The sequence below is a fragment of the Strix uralensis genome, chromosome 11, assembly GCF_047716275.1.
Source record: "Strix uralensis isolate ZFMK-TIS-50842 chromosome 11, bStrUra1, whole genome shotgun sequence".
Taxonomy (NCBI): domain Eukaryota; kingdom Metazoa; phylum Chordata; class Aves; order Strigiformes; family Strigidae; genus Strix; species Strix uralensis.
In genome coordinates, this window is record NC_133982.1 from 6888497 (window position 1) to 6905591 (window position 17095).

General features: G+C 44.1%; 1 protein-coding gene across 6 annotated transcripts in view; it reads left to right on the plus strand.

Moving 5' to 3' along the window:
* The window catches only part of LOC141948506 (C2 calcium-dependent domain-containing protein 4C-like), a 34271-nt gene extending 17781 nt beyond the window's left edge, over positions 1 to 16490 (plus strand). For 2 of the 6 annotated variants that reach the window (XM_074881066.1, XM_074881067.1), the window contains 2 exons: positions 2556 to 2673; positions 15050 to 16490. In XM_074881066.1, coding sequence (XP_074737167.1) covers positions 2660 to 2673; positions 15050 to 16406 — 1371 coding nt within the window. In that variant the 5' untranslated portion in view covers positions 2556 to 2659 and the 3' untranslated portion in view covers positions 16407 to 16490. Of the gene's footprint in view, positions 1 to 2555; positions 2674 to 7599; positions 7716 to 13995; positions 14011 to 14704; positions 14767 to 15049 lie in introns of those variants that run through there. The other 4 variants (XM_074881065.1, XM_074881069.1, XM_074881068.1 and 1 more) reach the window with 4 other exon arrangements.
* Positions 16491 to 17095: the final 605 nt, after the last annotated feature.

Consider the following 17095-nt stretch of genomic DNA (forward strand, 5'->3'; position numbering starts at 1 on the left):
ATTGTGTGAGGTTTAGGAAAACATTGGTGTAAGGACAGATGAGCCTGGACTGGCTGTGAATAAATTTAGCCTGGAAGGATCACTGCAGTGATTGGGATCTAGGACTACTTTCCTTTGGGAGAAGTAGAGCTGAAACCTGACTTCCTTTCATGACGCAGCAGGATAAGATGATGATGTGGAATCGGATAATGCAATGTTTGCAATAGAGAGGGATCATGCTCAGAGACTGAGGTGGCCTCTTCCAGCCCTGCATTCCTTGTCCAAAAATGGCATAATCTGCAGACTGGCCTTGTATAAATAATCTGGGCTTCAGAGAGAAACTCCAATACCAACAGTAGTTGCCGGTAACAGGAGAGGGATCTCTAGATCAGCCATACACAGCCAAAGCCTTATCTTGACTTGGCTGCTGCTTCTGCTTCAAACATCTGCAAGAATGGGTTTAGAAAATGGATTTGATACATTAAGACAAGATGGATTTGGAGATGGCAGAAATCTGATGGGCGCGTGACTTCTAAGAGAGGAGGAAAATGGAATTCTGGAGTAAAGTGTAATCTACAGCAGGACAAAAGATAAAAGATGAAATAAACTGGAATGAGGCAATGCTATCTACTAAATGTTTTAATAAGATTTTATGAGATGTAATGTTCCCAGTCTGCTAGATTAGCTTTTTTTGGCCACTAGTCTATGGTATTTCTGTTGCATAGAAATGGGAGTGAGAAGAACTATGATAAATGGATTTATATTCTGACTAGCATCAGTATAGAGAAATAAAAGGGTGGCATGGGAATTGTGCTCTATAAAAGGATTGGTGTTGAAAAAAAATCTAGTAAAAATCAGAGAGACATGAAATCTGCTTTGGGAGCTCTGAAGAAGGAAATTGCTACTGTTCTTGACATTACAGGTTTTAAGTGACATTCAAAAGAAACATAAAATAAATGAACAAGAACATACCAGCAATTCACTCATAAAAAAACATTCTTAAAACACTATTTTTTTTTGTGTGGCACTCCAGTGCCCCAGTGAAAGAGATGTTCAGGATGGATAGGAACATTAATGTTAGAAACTCTGGAGTTACAACTGCTAAGTTTGGTCAAAGCTAGCAGTGCCTATATTTGGCATGTGATTCTCTTCTCACTTGTGCAGTGAAAGTCTGAAGTCAGCAGAATTACACAGAGGTAAAGCCAGCATGACCGAGGGGAGGGAGCACCAGCCCATTCCCAGCTGCTCTGTCTCCAGGGTCTGATGGTGATTTATTTTAATGCTGAGCTTTTCACTGACCCCTCTAAAGGTGTAATTTATTTGCCTTTCCTGTGATCAAATCAATCTTCCAATCCACCGATAGCAATCCTCAGTTAATTCTTTCTTTTAATGCTATCTTACCATATAGATAAATCATAAAGGGTTTCTATGCCTGGAGGACATGAAGTGGTGCTAACTTAAAATGATTTATTAAATGCTTTTCCAGAGTCTTGCTGTGCAGCACACTGAAGACACTTTTCAAAAAATATTTAAAATCAAAGCATTCAGTATAAGAGCACAAGCCCAGGAGGGCTCTTTTCCCTTTTTTGACACTATTTTCAGTGGGTGAAATGTGCTCCTGCATAGTCCAAGTAAGATTGTGTACTACTGAAACTATCCTTGAAGGGTTTGTATCACTATAACTGTAGTAATAGCTTCCTGATACCAGTGCAAACTTTAAAAAGAAAAAAAAAAAAATCTACAAACCTGTAATTCATTTGGCAAATTTCCTTTAGAAAATTGCCTCAAGCCCAGGGTCACTAGAGTTCTCTACAACTTCCAAGGGTCTTTGTTTCAGATCTAACAGAAAGCAGAAAAGATTTAAATTATATTCTTGGAGGAGGGCAAATTGTTGACAGGTGAAGCAGACTAGTTGCTAATGACTTTCAGCCTGCCTGAAACAGCTGATCTTTGAATGGACAGTGGGGAGGTTTAAGTATTTGGGGGCTGAAGCTTCTCTGGCCCAACTGCCAGGTTAGCTGCTGTTGAATGCTATCACTTCATTGCTTTAGGAAAGTTGCTGAGCAGTAAATTATTGAGTATAATATTTTAATTACTTAAGATCAGTTGTAATTCCCAACTTCAGCTGATCCCATTAAAGAGCAAATAAGAGCAAACAGCACCTGGAGTGAGGGTGCTGCTGCTATGTAGCTCAATACTAGGAATATCAGAAGCAGGAGTACTATGCTTATTAGTGCCTCTGTCATTTGCTGGCCTTCCGTTTGCTGATGAGTTCTGCTTAATTAAAAGCAGCAGGAACAAGTTGATGGCTTTCTGATCCTGGCCTTACTGTCTGAGGACTGCTGATGAGGCAGACAGTGCTCTGGCACAGTAATGAAAAGCAATGTCTGTCCTGGAGGCCAGGGATGGGATTTTCTCTGTGAAACAACAGCTTTCAGGTGCTTTTAGCCCCAGAGACACTTAGGAGGGGCTGGCCCCTGCCCTCCCTGCATTTACAGGATTGATTATCTACATATAAATAGATGAGGGATAGAACAAGACTGCTGCCCAGGAAGCTTCTTTTATCATTTATTCAGGTGGGAAGAAAACAGAGAACCTCCTGGATCACCTGGCTGCTTTCACACTCAGCTCTGAGGATGGTGTTGCTGATTGTGAAGGAAGAGCTGTGCTTCCCACAACTATGGCCTGGAAAAGGTATTCCCTGATACTACTTCCTTCTTCTCAATGACCTGTCCATGCAGCTCCTTATAAGATTGGTGCTAGAAGAAGCATTTTCCAGAGTTTTCATTGTGTTTCTTATGTTACCTGAGACAAAGTAAGTGGCAAAATATATTTGTAAGTGCTAGAAAACAGACAAAAGCATCTTTTCTTTTACATGCATGGGTAGCAAAAAACCCTCAAGTGTCCCAACAGCTGAAGTGTTTTCTGCCATGCTCTTGAGTAGCGCAAAGCCTCAAGTGAAACATGTGCTGTAATGAAATTGCAGCCTGTTTTCTCTTAAGTGTTTGGGGTGGAGGAGGCTCCCACCACGCAAGCGCCATGTGTTCCACACTGCCTGCTCCAGGGGGAGGCTGCTGGCCCTGGGGGATGAGGGAGGGAGAGAGGCTGAGGCTAGATTCAAACTTAAAGCTCACCTAATGTAATGAAAGGAGATAACTAAACAATAGCAGGTTTAGTTTTGTCCTCCCCACTTAAGCAAAGCTCCTCACAATGTAACAGTTTTTACAAAGTGCCAGAGAGTCTGTTATGGCCACGTGATCCTACTTCTACTTTTCCCAGTGCAAATATGTGTGTGACAGCAATAACTTCAAATCGTTTTTCTTTATACAATAATAGCTAGCCATATATTTAAACTTTTTGTGTTTGGGAGCACTAGTTAAAGTGTTTATTTTCTCATGCCTATGGATTCCCTGACTTGGAAGCAATTTTGTCAAAGAAAATCCTTGCCTTTCTCACACTCTTCCTGCTTGCTGCTGTGAGCCAGTGTTGTTCTCCAAGCGCTTTTAACCCAGTTTGCTACACTTCTCTGGTTGTAAACCATTAATGGTAGGTATTTAATGGTGGTGGGGTGGGGGTGATCCACAAAATCTCCCAAAACTGCTTCTTTATCCCAGGGTATAATTACAGTATCCTGTGACTTTTCTTCTGATTTTCTTTTAAATGAAATTTCAGACAATCAATTTCCTCCTGATAACAGAACTGTCATTGTCTGTTTTCATCCTCTCTCCCTCTGCTCCTCAAGACCAAAACCAGCACCCTCACAAAATTCTGAGCCTTTTTCCAAAGTTGCCTGAAGTCTACAGGGCTCTTTAGCTTGGCTCCTAGAATCAGATTCTTCTTACTGGTATCAGTTTCATTAATATTTTTTTTCCCCCGCCACTGATATTCCAAAGGACTTTTGTTTTCCCAATACTCTTTGGGCATAGGGAGCTCTGAGATAAGGGAGGTAATCTGTATGAAGCTTTGTGGGGTCAGGGCCATAGCAGGTCCTGTTTTTAAAATGGAAAGTAAAAATGTGGAACAATTTCTTATTTCAGAAAATACTTCTGCAGAAACGCAACAATTTTGTGGACAGAAAGCCACAGACTAGCTGCTGAAATGCTGGGTCCTTCTCAAATGAAATTTTAGAAAGAACTGTCCTTCTGTACCCAGAAATGCTGAGGACAGTCTAAGGATGAAGAGTCTAGCTTTGAGCTTTGCCTCAAATGTTGTATTTTAGTGTACCACAAGCAACATCTGTTTCTTAATTAGGTGCTCCTGATTAGTGATACTCCTCTGAAATGTATTCCACTTAAAGATGTAGCTCTCATGATTACATGTCCTACCCATCAAGATATTGAGGCCAATCCCATCAGTGTGCCACCTTCACATAGAAGAAATGTTCATCTAAAGTCTACTACTCAGAGGATAGTCTTTCATTATTTGTAAATTTTCTTTTTAATATTTAATCTGCAAGGACTAGGTGAAGCTTCCTGGACTGGCTGGCTGTCTTAACTTGCTGCAAAGAAGTAATATTTCCAAGTCAAATATTAAGTGAGATAAAGTGTAGGTGAAAGCTGATATGAACAACTAGAGATTCACTGTGTATGATCCGGAGAGGAGGAAGTCAGCAGGAGACTGCTGTTCTTACGTGCTCCACACACCCCTGCACGCAATAGGATCCCTCTACCTGGCAGCTCCTGCAGCAGAATTCCTGCCTAGCCCTGGAGAGCCGCTCCCTCCCACCTCCCCTTGCAGTGTCTGCCCAGGAATGGGGCTGGGGCCAAGGGAGGAACACCCGGAGAGCCTCCACATATGACTCCTTGGAGCTGTGTTATGCTCATGGGCTCTCACAGCCCATGGCAGTAGGACAGAGTGTGGCCTGCAGGCAACTACATCAGGGCCAAACTTAGAAGCTTTCTTCCATCAGTGACACCTTGGTCTTTGTAGCTCATGGCACTTCACTACAGGGAAGTGATGTCTGCCAACACACCTGTTTTTAAAGTGTTAAACATCTGAATCAAGATCTAGCATGTTTTGACAAGGTGAAATATCCTTTTTGAAATGTCCTTGGCTTGCTGCCTTGTTCTCATGAGCCTTGTTTGTACTAGCAGGTTGCTGCTTCAACACAGCAACGTCATCTGGTGTATTTAAGCTTCATACGTACTGTTCCTGCGGGACACACTGCAACCAGCGAGGAAGCCCCAAGAACATGTATTTCAGGTGCATTAGAGCACTAATCCTTCCTCTATTTTCAGTTTGTTTCTGATGTGTGCTCTCTGGGGAAGGACTCTCTTGCATGTGTGTCTGGGAGGGAAAGGTTATTAAGAACTACTTGTTTAATAAAACCTGGCAGTAAGTGTTTTGCAGTGTATAGATCAGCCCCCCCATACTTCTGAAAATCAAAATCACCTTGTTGCAATTTCTGCATGACTATCAGAGCATGGTATGGCACAGTTGTAGAGGACACTCTCAATATTGCTATTTGTGCAAGTCATGGGCCATGGCATACGGTGTCTAACTTGACAGTTTTAGCCTTGTGTCTTGAATGAAGATGACACGCAGATAAATCCAAGGAGTTATTCTTCCAAAGTGACATTGTAATGCCTGGTTAAAGTGGTAGTAGTAGTTAATTATCCATTTGCTGACTCAGAATATTTTTTTGAGGAATAAAACAATGCATAAAATGACCAAAAAAAAGGGCACATAGATCCATAGCTTTTCTCAAATCTGACTTTTTGAGATGGATGTAAATGTATTTTATCAATGGTTGAAATATGTTCCTTCTGTGGACAGGCATAGTGCCAGGACTGTGTGCTAGGGAACTAAATCCATTTTCTTCTTCCTCTTTAACCTTGATAGAAGTGACCCTTACTGCATTTGAGATTTTTAGAGACTTGTTTGCTTTACAAAGCCTCATTTTTATTTGCAAGTAAAAATTATGTTTAATATTTCGTATTTAAATTTACTTAGAGCACAAAGAGGATACAGAGAATAGCTTTTCTCAGTATGTGTGTTATTCACCTTACAGGTGTCAATATAACCATTATATGGAACAAATTCATTTAGGATTCATGAGAATTCCCATGAAATTAGACTATGTTAAGCATGGGATCAAAGTGCAGAAAATGTTCTTCTATCAAGGCTACCAGAACAGAGATAGTTGCATGAAGTGTTTTGGTATTTATGCTTTTGTTTCTAAGCAGGGAATCTAAAATGAACAATTCTTTGTAGATGAGAGGTGGCTAAGGACTTTGGGCTTGTCTATTTTGGAGAAAAGAAGGCTGAGGGGAGACCTCATTGCTCTCTACATCTTCTTGAGGAGGGGAAGTGGAGAGGGAGGTGCTGAGCTCTTCTCCCTGGTATCCAGTGACAGGAGGTGGGGGAATGGTTCAAAGCTGTGTCAGGAGAGTTTAGACTGGACATTAGGAAGCATTTCTTCACCAAGAGGGTAGTCAAACACTGCAACGGGCTTCCTAGAGAGGTGGTCGATGCCCCAGGCCTGTCAGTGTTTATAAGAGGCATTTGGACAAGGGCCTTAATAACATGCTTTAACTTTTGGTTAGCCCTGAAGTGGTCAGGCAGTTGGACTTAGGTGATCACTGTAGGTCCCTTCCAACTGAAATACTCTATTCTATAAAGTTGCACTGCCTGGTTTTATTTTTATTTTTACCCTGAGGAAAATATAAGCTATAATTCTTAAATTTCATCAACTGGGGTATATCCTGCTACAAGCCACAGCACGGTAACTCTACAAAGCCATGAGATAGATGGTGGTCGTTACTGCTGTAACACAGCACACCCCTGTGAAAAGAGCTGATCAGTTTGGGGGACTTTTTTTCAGGAAATCCTTAGAAGCATTAACTGGCCTAGTGGAGAGAAGTCTGCCCTGCAATCAGGCTAGATATATGTATGAGGGAACAAACAACCCAAAGTTGAACTCAGTGCAAGACAAGGAATCCAGGTTTCAGGAAAGAAAGCTCTTATATCACATTTAGAGACGTTGATCACCTCACAGTCACTTGAATCTGCAACATGCCGATGGGGTGGCCTACAGTATGAGCTCTCTCACCCATGTCAGATTTCTGTTTCTAGAAATCATGAAACGTTCACATCTTGCAGACCTAGCCTGGTGGGTGAAAGCGCAGAATGTCTGCCCAAATAAAAGCTCAACCTTCCACAACAGAAGAGTGACCTGAACACATTGGTCTGGGGGCAGTTCTGGGTCTGGTTTCACCATATCCCAGAATTCTTGAAAGAAACCCAGAGCCTGCAATATAGAGCTGCAAATCCTGGGAAACTTGATGGGAATTTTTAGGTTTTCATCATGTTCAGCCCTATAGAACTTATGTGAAACATCGACTAACAAGGCAGTTCATACACCAGTCCCTTGGATATGTGTTTCTTTTATGCTGCAAGGTTTGCTCCCACCCACACATGCTGTTCAGAAGAGTTGGATTTTGGGAGAAATCACTAGGCTTTCTTCCATTTTCAAGATGAGACATATCTACCCTTCAGGGAGAGTGTTTTAAAGTCCTTTTCACAAATATATTTGCTTGATGTCAAATCATCATCTTTTTCTTCTCCAGTTCTGCATTGACAGAATACACCAAAGGGTCATTTAAAAAGCGGTGAAGACTCTGTTCATCAAATCAGTTGTACCCTAAATCCTACTAGACAGAACAGAAAAAAGCATTTCATGCTTGCTTTCAGGGCTGCCAGCGCATGGCAGCGTTGCCTCAACACTGCTTTTTAAGGTAAGCTGCCACACCCTAAACCACTCCAACAGTGTGACTTACTTGTGCTTACTAGTTCTAGCTACTGATGTTAAACTGTCACTGCTAGAAGAAGAACCATAGCATACCCCAGATTGCTCTATCTCTCCTGACATTGTTGTCTTCTCACTGTTCAGGCTTTGATGTTCCAAGGTCTGACAGCCTGAATGCATGGCTAACCTGCACACCTCTGCTACTGCCATGGCTTCAAGAATGTAGATTAAGGGCACTTGCAGAGTAATCTATGGAATGTAAATTTTGTTTAGAGGAAGTTCAATTTCCATTCTTTGTGTCTGCACCTGCATAACCTGGCAGTGATCTTATGACTGGTCTGTCAGAGTGAGTGTATGACCATAGCAACAAAACTGTGAAATTATCTTCCTGATCAGACATTCTTTAACCATACTGATAATTCACTGGAGGAAGATTACTCTCCTGTGACCCTTCAGAACGGTGGCCTCACAGATACAGGGACGCCAGCAGCCTCCTTTTGAGTCCCTCAGTCCTTTTGAAGTTTAAGATTTAATCACAGAAAGTCACTGACGGGGCAGCAATTTGCCAAGCCTTGACTGAGAGTCACGCATTCCTCTTCCAAGTTGGAGCAGTGCAACAGAGCTCAAAGTCCCCCTTTTTTTCAGAAGTAAGCAGAACAAGCAGAGTCATTCTGCCCATATTGCTTTCAATTAAATAACCCTCCTCTCTTCTATTTTCTTCCTTTCTCAAGCCACTTCCAGCTTTCTTTAGGATCCTTTCATCAGCTTACCTAAACTGCTCAGGCTAATCAGGTGTCTGTTAGGCCCTCTGATGGTGCTAGGAAATCCACTCTGTTCTGCTGTTGAATTTTATCCTGGTTATCTGTGTGAAGAAGCTTGCTTTTCCAGGTAATTGGCTGAACTGAGCAGTGGAGCTTGTTTCACTTCAAGCATGGGAAACATAGATAATGAATTACCTGTTGTGTCATATATTTCATGATCCTGATAGCCTTTAGAATATTTTTCCAGTTCCATTCTTTCCTGCAGTGTTACAAGTCTACTTGATGAAGTTATTGGCAGTCTTGAGTTCTTTATATGCCACTGTTGTGAAAGATGCATCTGGTTTTCCATTAATATCTAAAGTCATCTTTGTATGTAGCAGCTCTCTAGTCCATTGTACTGCTTATCAGTACCATGTTGGCCACAGCATTATAACTACAGCTGAACAGTGAGCAGACAAAAATCCTATCAGTCCAATTAGAAATGCTGTCACTAAAACAACAGAAAATTGTAACATTACAAATAAGAGACTTGAACAACAAATACTATATAATTCTGCAGATCCTAAGATAGTTGCATCATTATATTCTAGCAAAAAAAAAGTTGAGGCTTTTTCTCAGCAATACTGATATACCTCAAGCTGAGTTTGTTTCTTACTGGCATTTTATGAGACTATTCAACGTTTCCAGCTCTCACCAGGCACATTTCATAAAGATTTTTCCCATGATACATCACTTTTTACTTTCACTGGACAAAGACAAGCCTGATAACTTGCTATATTGCATAAGCATATTTTTCCAGTTCATTGAATATTTGGCATTAAATTTTAATTTGTTCCTGAGTAAAGTCCATGAAGCTGCTATATATGTATAATGCTTTCTATGACATGTGTTCTCTGTAACCCCCAAACCTTCTATTTCTTCGTGTTTTACCTGGATTCAGGTGTCATAACTCATCTGACTATTGTAAGAGGTACAAAACTGACCCACAGAAGAGAATATATGTATCCAGAATCTGCTTATCCTGTTGGTTTGAATTTGTACTGACTTTGTAGATAGGGAATACTGAAAAACCTATTCACCCTCAAAAGGTGAAAAAAACCCATTCCCCACATTTTGTTGACTGTAGGCACTTAAATCAGTGATGTTCATTTCAGTCAAAACTTTCAAATCTTTTCCAAGGGGAAGGGCAATGATGAGCAAGAATTAATCTTATTATCCAATGAAGTCACCTTCAGGTATTCAATCAATCCAGTCAAAGCCAGTGATCTGCTTTTCTTTGTGACCAGCTTCTTTTTTTATAGTAGAACTTGCTCTATGCCAGAAATGCTTCTCGTTAGTGATGGTTATAGAAATTAAACTTCCACAATAAAATAGTATATTGGTTTTTATGCTTCACAAGTAGAATAAAATCTAGACAAAACATTTCTGATGTTTAGAATTACTAACCATTGATAAGTGAAGTAGGTGTATTTGGGGGAGGTGTTAGTGTTTTTTATCGTTCAAGGTAAAATTAGTACTAAACAATCTCTCATGCACTAGCAGCAATGTAATCAAGCAAGCTGATTGGGTAGGAAATAAGGAATGAGGCTAATAAGAAATTTATATTATTTATTGGTGAATGTTTATAGATGAACTCTTATTTGTGTGTGAGGGAATGGAATAAAATGTTTCCCATACAATGCCATTTAAGCTTTAAAGGAGATCAGCAGTTTCAGAAAGGATGTTAGTCATTACTGGTAGGTTGCTTGAACACAGAAAATGCAAGAAAGACTTAATTCCCCTTTTCATTAGAGCTATTATCTCTTTTCTCCCAGCTTTATACATATTCATGTCTGCTTAGAGGGCTCCTTTACACAACCAAGCATGGGAATTGCTGTTAGTGAAAGTTAGACTCTACTTCATGTTAGAATACGTGACAGAGAAAATGGACTGGAGCAGCTCATCTACTCCTGGGCACCAAACTGTTGCAGGGGAAAATATTTCTTTAACTGATTAAAATGCTAGATCGGCTTTTCCATAAATAGCATCTGAATCTTATTGGCCTTGGACACCACGCTTTATCTGAAGTACGTTTCATGCTGGAAGCTGCGCTTTGCATTATGGGGTCTTAAAACCAGGAGAGCATGCAAGGAGAAGAAATTTAAAAAGCATGCAGGAAAACAAATTTAACATCATACAGACAAAACAATGAAAATGTGTTTTCAGATTTGAAATAGACACACTGCCTGGAATTTCCATTGTAAACACGGAAATGCATTTAAAGCCAAATTGGTTAGATCCCTGTATAGTCCTATACTGCACACAGAACTATTTTTGATGACTTCAGTGGCAGTGGAATTAGGGACAGCATAACCTTCTCAGATTTTGCATGGCAAATGTCAGCTTCTCATTACAGGACCATTGTAATACGTTAGAACGAATGAATTCTTTAGTTCATACCTTTAGATTTTTACAGTTCATACCGCTGTGACATAAGGCACTTGAGATATTTTGCACAAAGTCCCAAAGTGCCTGAAGGGCCCTGCCACTCCTGTGCTCTTGCTGCCAAGCAGCACTCAGGCATCTGTTCTTTCAGTTGTTCATTTAAAGGAGCATGGATACTCCTCATAAAGCTATGCAGAAATTTGCCTTTACTGATGAGGTAAAATATAAGCTACTATGTGATAGAAAATAAGAGAAGAAAGATGAAAGTTTTCAGATTAGATTTGCTGAACCTCTGTGACTACTTTGCATTACTGTGCAAGTGATGCAGAATGACTTGATTTAGGCCAGAAGTGGTGAGCAAACTGCTAACAGGTATCTTTGACCTTTGTCAAAAAACCAGGAATGAATCAATGTGCTATACATTTGCTCATGATACCAATCTCTAATGAAAAAAAATAATAATCTAAGTGCCACTTGATTGGCTGAGACTTTTTTCAAGAAACTACAGCTGAATTACTGCTGCTTTCTTTAGGAAAATAAAACTGAACAGGGTTATTTATCCTCACAGAAGCCTGTGGAAATTTTGCATGTTTTAGGTAGTATAATACAGTAAGCCATTTCTGTTGCTTTAAGAATGGCAAGCTGTTACGTGCTGTCTCATCCATGCCTGTCTTCCACACCTCCCCCTTTCACAGCAGGGCCAGAAGTTTTTCTTTTTAATCTTCCCACTCATCTTGGCTGGACGCGGAGGGCTCCACCTCCCCTGGTGCACATCATCCACAGGCTGTCAGCTCCTAAAAACCTCCTGCCTCTACCCACTGTAAACCACTGACCTGAGGGGAAGGTTTCCTCTTGCACGCCCAGGCCCTTGAACCAGTCGGTGCCATTGATGAAGACCTAGAAAACAGTTTTGAATTTGTTGGATTATTCCAGGTAGAAACGGCTTTTACCATAACAGCTGCACTGGGCAGGCCTTGCAGCTGTACAGGGTAATGATGTTCTCCTCCCTTTACAGAAATACCCTGTGGTAGTTTGTGTGTCTGTGTGCACAACACCCCCATGCTCAGGAGCTTGTAGAACTACCACTTTTTTATATCAATAATCAGGACATTGCTATCGTTTGCAGGAGAATGAAATAATTTCTCAACTAAACACTGAATTAAAAACTTAAATCAGCTCAGCTGAACAAGCAGGGAAAGCTTTCGCATCTAGGGATCTGGCAGGCCGAGGTCTCAAACACGTTTCAGCCGACAGCGATCCGTTCACCTGCACCAGCCCCTTCCGCCCCGCAGTGCCCGCCTCCCCGCAGGGCCGCGGCCGGCAGGTGGGGCCCGGGGCCCGCCGAGGGGCCCGGACCCTGCCCCGGGCCCGACAGGCCTCGGCTCGGCCCCCACGGCCGGCGCGGAGGGGGGCACGGTCGGACATTTCCTGAGCCGGGTCGTTATGCCGAGTGCATTCAAAACGGCGGTAGAGAAATAAAATCAGTGCAACGCGTGAAGAAAAAATACAGACTTCGTCCCGTGTTGCTCGGGTAGGAGCGTTGCTTTTGTCCTAGCTTTTCCAGCCCCTGGCCAGATCCCAGGGTTTCACCTGTTACTGGTACAGGAGTTGTAATAAAGCCTTGCCACAAATTATATCCCTTCCGGTTTAAAAGTGGCTTTTTGCAGACACATTTTTTATAGCAACAGGAAGCCTTGTTGGCAGTGTATTTCAATTATGCTCTGAAGCTAATCAAGGAAAGAGAAACCATTTTGAACACAGGAAGCTAAACAGCTAATCATACGTTTGAGTGCCTATTTCCACGGGGGATGTGCAAGTACTTAAGTGTTCCTGAACTCCCAGCACATCAGCAATCTGTTAAATGGCTATAAAGTGCAGGCTTTATTGGGAAGGGGAAGGGGAGGATCCATACCACCCAGTGTGAGGCACCTGCTCTCTCTTCGCAGTTACCAGAGGGAGAGAAGCAACCGAGATTGGGAGAGTCTGAATCACCCTCTGGAAAAACCCTAGCTCCTTTCACTAACCGTAGAGGAGGTCTAAAGAGACTAAATGGACATCAAGTACCTAAAACAGGGTAGCTACTTTATTTCACCACTGCCAGATGCTAGCTGTGGACTCAGTATACCTGAGACTAATTGCCATGATTGCTCTAGCTGAACTACTTCTGTGAACTGTTACTGGAGGTAATAAGGTTCCCACTAAAACCTCAATTCCCTTAATTTTTCTCCATTTTTAGAGTCAAATCTTTCTTTGGTATTAAGCAATGGAACGAAGCTCACGTGCTCTTTGGAAGCTACACAGTATGTAATGTATGATGTATAGTACTGTATTGCCTGGTGTGAAGGGATAACAGCTATGTGGCACACATTCTGCTTCCCAAAGGAGGGCGTCCCAGTGTCTCCAATAGCTCCTCACTTTGCTGCTGAAAGGTCTCATTAGCTGGGGGAAGCACAAACCCTCGCTGGAAGCCTCTAAGTTAGATCCAAGATTATTTGAACCACACGCGCAGCAAATAAATCCATTTAAGTAAACTGCAAGAGCACTGACAACCAAAATGTTGCTGGGACATTTGGGGTGTCCCGAATGTCTTTACAAAGCACAGCAGAAAGAACTTTCTCTGATTTGAATCACTAGAGGATTATTATGAAAGTGAAGCTTAACTGGTGTAAAACAAGCAGGATAGAGGCAAGGCTCAGACCCAGAACTTGTGTGTTCCCAGCTAAATCTTTCAGCAGGTTCAAAATGTTCCCTGCCCCTGTAACCCACTTGTTTTCTCTGAGCACATCTTGTCTCTTCCAAGCACCCAGTAAACATGAACTTTAGCTCTTCAGTGCAAAACGGAAGGACAGAAATTATTTGTCTACTATCGCTGTGTTACAGGCATACTGCTTCAGCCGAGTATTTAGCCAACCTGTTTGGCAGGCCCTCCTGGCTTTCCAGTTAAGATTCCTGTTTGCAGAATAGCGAGTTTGCAGAGGTCCGTTCAAGTTCTGCTGCATTGCAGAACTGGGGTGAGAAAGTTCGTGGATCCCACCTGGCTCTGTGCAGCGCCTGCTCCGCGCCGCGCACGTCTGTGCTTCTGACACACTGCGGTGCAAGGTGACTTGCCGGAATCACCTCGTCTTTCTCTTCGCCGCGTCTGCGTTCGGTTCTGGGGTTGCTCAGTATCAATGATAGATGGGACTTTGGGTCAGGGCTGGGTTGTCTCCCGTTCTTTGTGGATAATGGGGGGGGGGGGGGGGGCGCACATATTCAGATGCAGAATAGCAGCGCAGTTCTTCTCAAATGAGCTTGAAAAACCGCAATCCCCACTTCTACAGCTCTAATGCTGGAAACCTGCCAGGATCTCGAGAAGAAAACCAGCACCGAGACAATTCAGCTTTTGTCCCGGGGTTGTTAGTTAATCTCGGGACGCCTCTGTAAATAAATACTAATCAAAAGGAACTGGCAGCCGGGGAAGGACGGGGGGCTGCTTGCTGCCCGGGTGGCTCCGGCCACCCCTGCGAGCGCAGCCCCGTCCCGCCGCAGGGCGCAGCCGCTGCTCCGCGGGGACGTCGGGCGTTCCTCAAACAGCGCTTTCCCGTGGAAGGCTCCTTTGGCAAGGTCCTTCCCCGCTGCTCCGCGTACCGCCGGCCCGGCAGCCCCCTCCCTCCCTCCGTGCCTGCCCCTGTCCGCCGGCCCGGCAGCTCCCCCCCCCCGCCCCTCCCTCCGCCGGCGGCGCGGGTGGGAGGCGCCCGGCGCCGCTAGAAAAGGGGCGGCCCGGCCGGGGGTGGGTTGCAGCCGCTGAGGGTGCCGAGGCTGGTGTGCGGCGAGCGAGGGCTGCTGGAGAGAACTAAGTGGCTTGTACTTGACAAGGTACGTTCTGTGCTAAGGGAGGAATACGGTGGGGGTTATCAGAGAGGGACGTTTTCCCCCGGTAGTGACTCGATGCCGTTTTATCTCTTTAGTGGTTTAGTTCTGTTCTTGGGGCGAAATCCATTTGACTTCGCTAGAGACAGTGGGTTGGGCAGGGGTTGTTTTGAACCTGCGGATTGACTGGGCTTGTGCCAGTCCCACCTTGAATAGCATCCTCCGTGCCTTGCTTGGCTGTAGTGTGGCCAAGAAAGATGTTCATGTGCTTCTGCATCTCTGTCTGCAGGTGGATTTCTACTTCAAGCTTTTCCCCTTTGAGGACTTCCAGCCCAGCTACAGTGATGTGGTTCTTGGAAAAGATCAGAGCATCACATGAAAATGGAAATCTCCCTAGCTCCTCCTTCCTGGGACTGCCACCTGGCCAAAATGTGCCTGAAAAAGCCCGACTGGGGGCTGCTGCTTTTCCTAACGTGCTCACCCCGGACAGAATCCCTGAATTCTGCATTCCCCCCAGGCTGAGCAGCTCTGGCTCTGTTAAGGGCACTGGCTTCCACCAGGACCACAGTTCAGAGGATGCAGACCTTAATTCTTCAGACTACAGCCCCAGCTCTTCTTTGCCCCATCTCATTCAGGTGGAAAGTGCTGAAGAGATCCCAGCCCTGGAGGAAGAAAGCACCAACTCGGACCCACAGTCCCAAGCAGCGCTCTCCTTGCCTCACTTTCCCAGAGCCCCCACTTCCTATGGCTTCTGCACGCTACTGGAGAGTCCCCACACCAGGAGAAAGGAGTCCATCTTCCACAGTGACCCACGTGGTGCTCTGCCCAGCCTGATGCTGTCTCGATCCAGAGCTAACACATTCAGTGGCAAAGGGAGTGTGTCTAATCCCATTGCTATCAGCTTTGCTTCTGTGAGGCTGCCTCCCAAGCATCTCTCTCTGCACAGGCAAGGTGCCTGTGACAGCGATACTGCCTCCTCCAGTGATTCCTCTCCTTTCAGTTCTCCGCTTCTCAACAGGTCACCTCCCAGATCCTGCTCCCTGATCAAAACACAAAGTCAGGAGGGATTGCTCTGCCGAGCGCTGAAAGCCAAGAACAAATCCAGTGTGGCCAGGAACAATTCTCTCTCTACAGAGGAGAGCAGCTCCACTGATAACAGCCCCAGTGCCATCAGGCGCGCCTCAGAGGGGCTGCTTGCCACACGCAGCTTCAGCATGTCCTGTTCTCCCATCTTCCCCCTGGACCTGACCCGCAGCCGGGAGAGACTCGTGGGAGAGAGCACTGTGGTAATGGACAAGGGAGGCATGTTGAGGCTATCGGCTGAATACTGCTTAGAGAATAAAAGGCTGCGGATCCGCCTGATCAGTGCAGAGGGTTTATATGATGACTCTGTAGAGCCCAAAAGCATAAACTGTTGTATCACCTTCTCCCTGGTGCCAGGGAAAGCACAGAAGCAGAGAAGCACTGTTATAAAGAGAAGCAGAAATCCCATCTTCAATGAGGACTTCTTTTTTGATGGCATTGCAGAAGAGGAGCTTTACAGCCTCTCTGTAAGGATGAAAGCAGTGAATAAAGGGTGCAGTATGAAACGGGGCTACACCTTAGGAGAGCGGGAATTGTCTTTAATGAGTATGTTGTCAGTGTAATGCTGTGTAAACATTCTAACAGACTAATTTTGTCTTCTGAAAGTTTTCTACTAAATAAAGTTTTGGGTTGATGTTTTTTAAGAATACTTCAAAGCACTGTGTTGCTTGGTATCACTCTCATGCTGCTGTGCCTTATTTTGCTGCTTAACACTTCAAACTCTGCGAGATATTTGCTGTTAAATTAAAAGGTGGCTGTAGAGCAGAGCTGCCTGTGGAGTAGGAGCGGGGAGGACAGAAGGGCTAGTTTGCCTTTGGGAAAAAGGATCAGGCAGTCACCAGGTCAAAGCTGTTCTTGTTTATAGCTTTCAGGGTGTGGAATGGTGGGTTTTCACTGGCTCTGGTCCCTAAGCAGGTACACAGCACATGCACGCACTAGGCACTGAACTCTGTTGCAGCTCCCAGGTACTACATCAGTTAAACAGACCATTTTGACAGCACTCATATTTACAGAAATGAATGTTTTGATGTGCCCTGGGGTTGGGGGGGGGGGGGGGGAGAGATAGATACGGTTTGGAAATCAGTCCTTCTTTTACAGGGGGGTGGAGGATTTGGACTCCCAAAGCAGGTGTAAGTTTGTGTCGAGGATAACAAGATCAGCTTCTGAGCAGCAGCTAAAAGCTGCTGCAGACAGGGCTCTCTCTCCGCAGACCTGTACTATCAACAAACAGGGAGGTGGCTCCCGCCTGGAG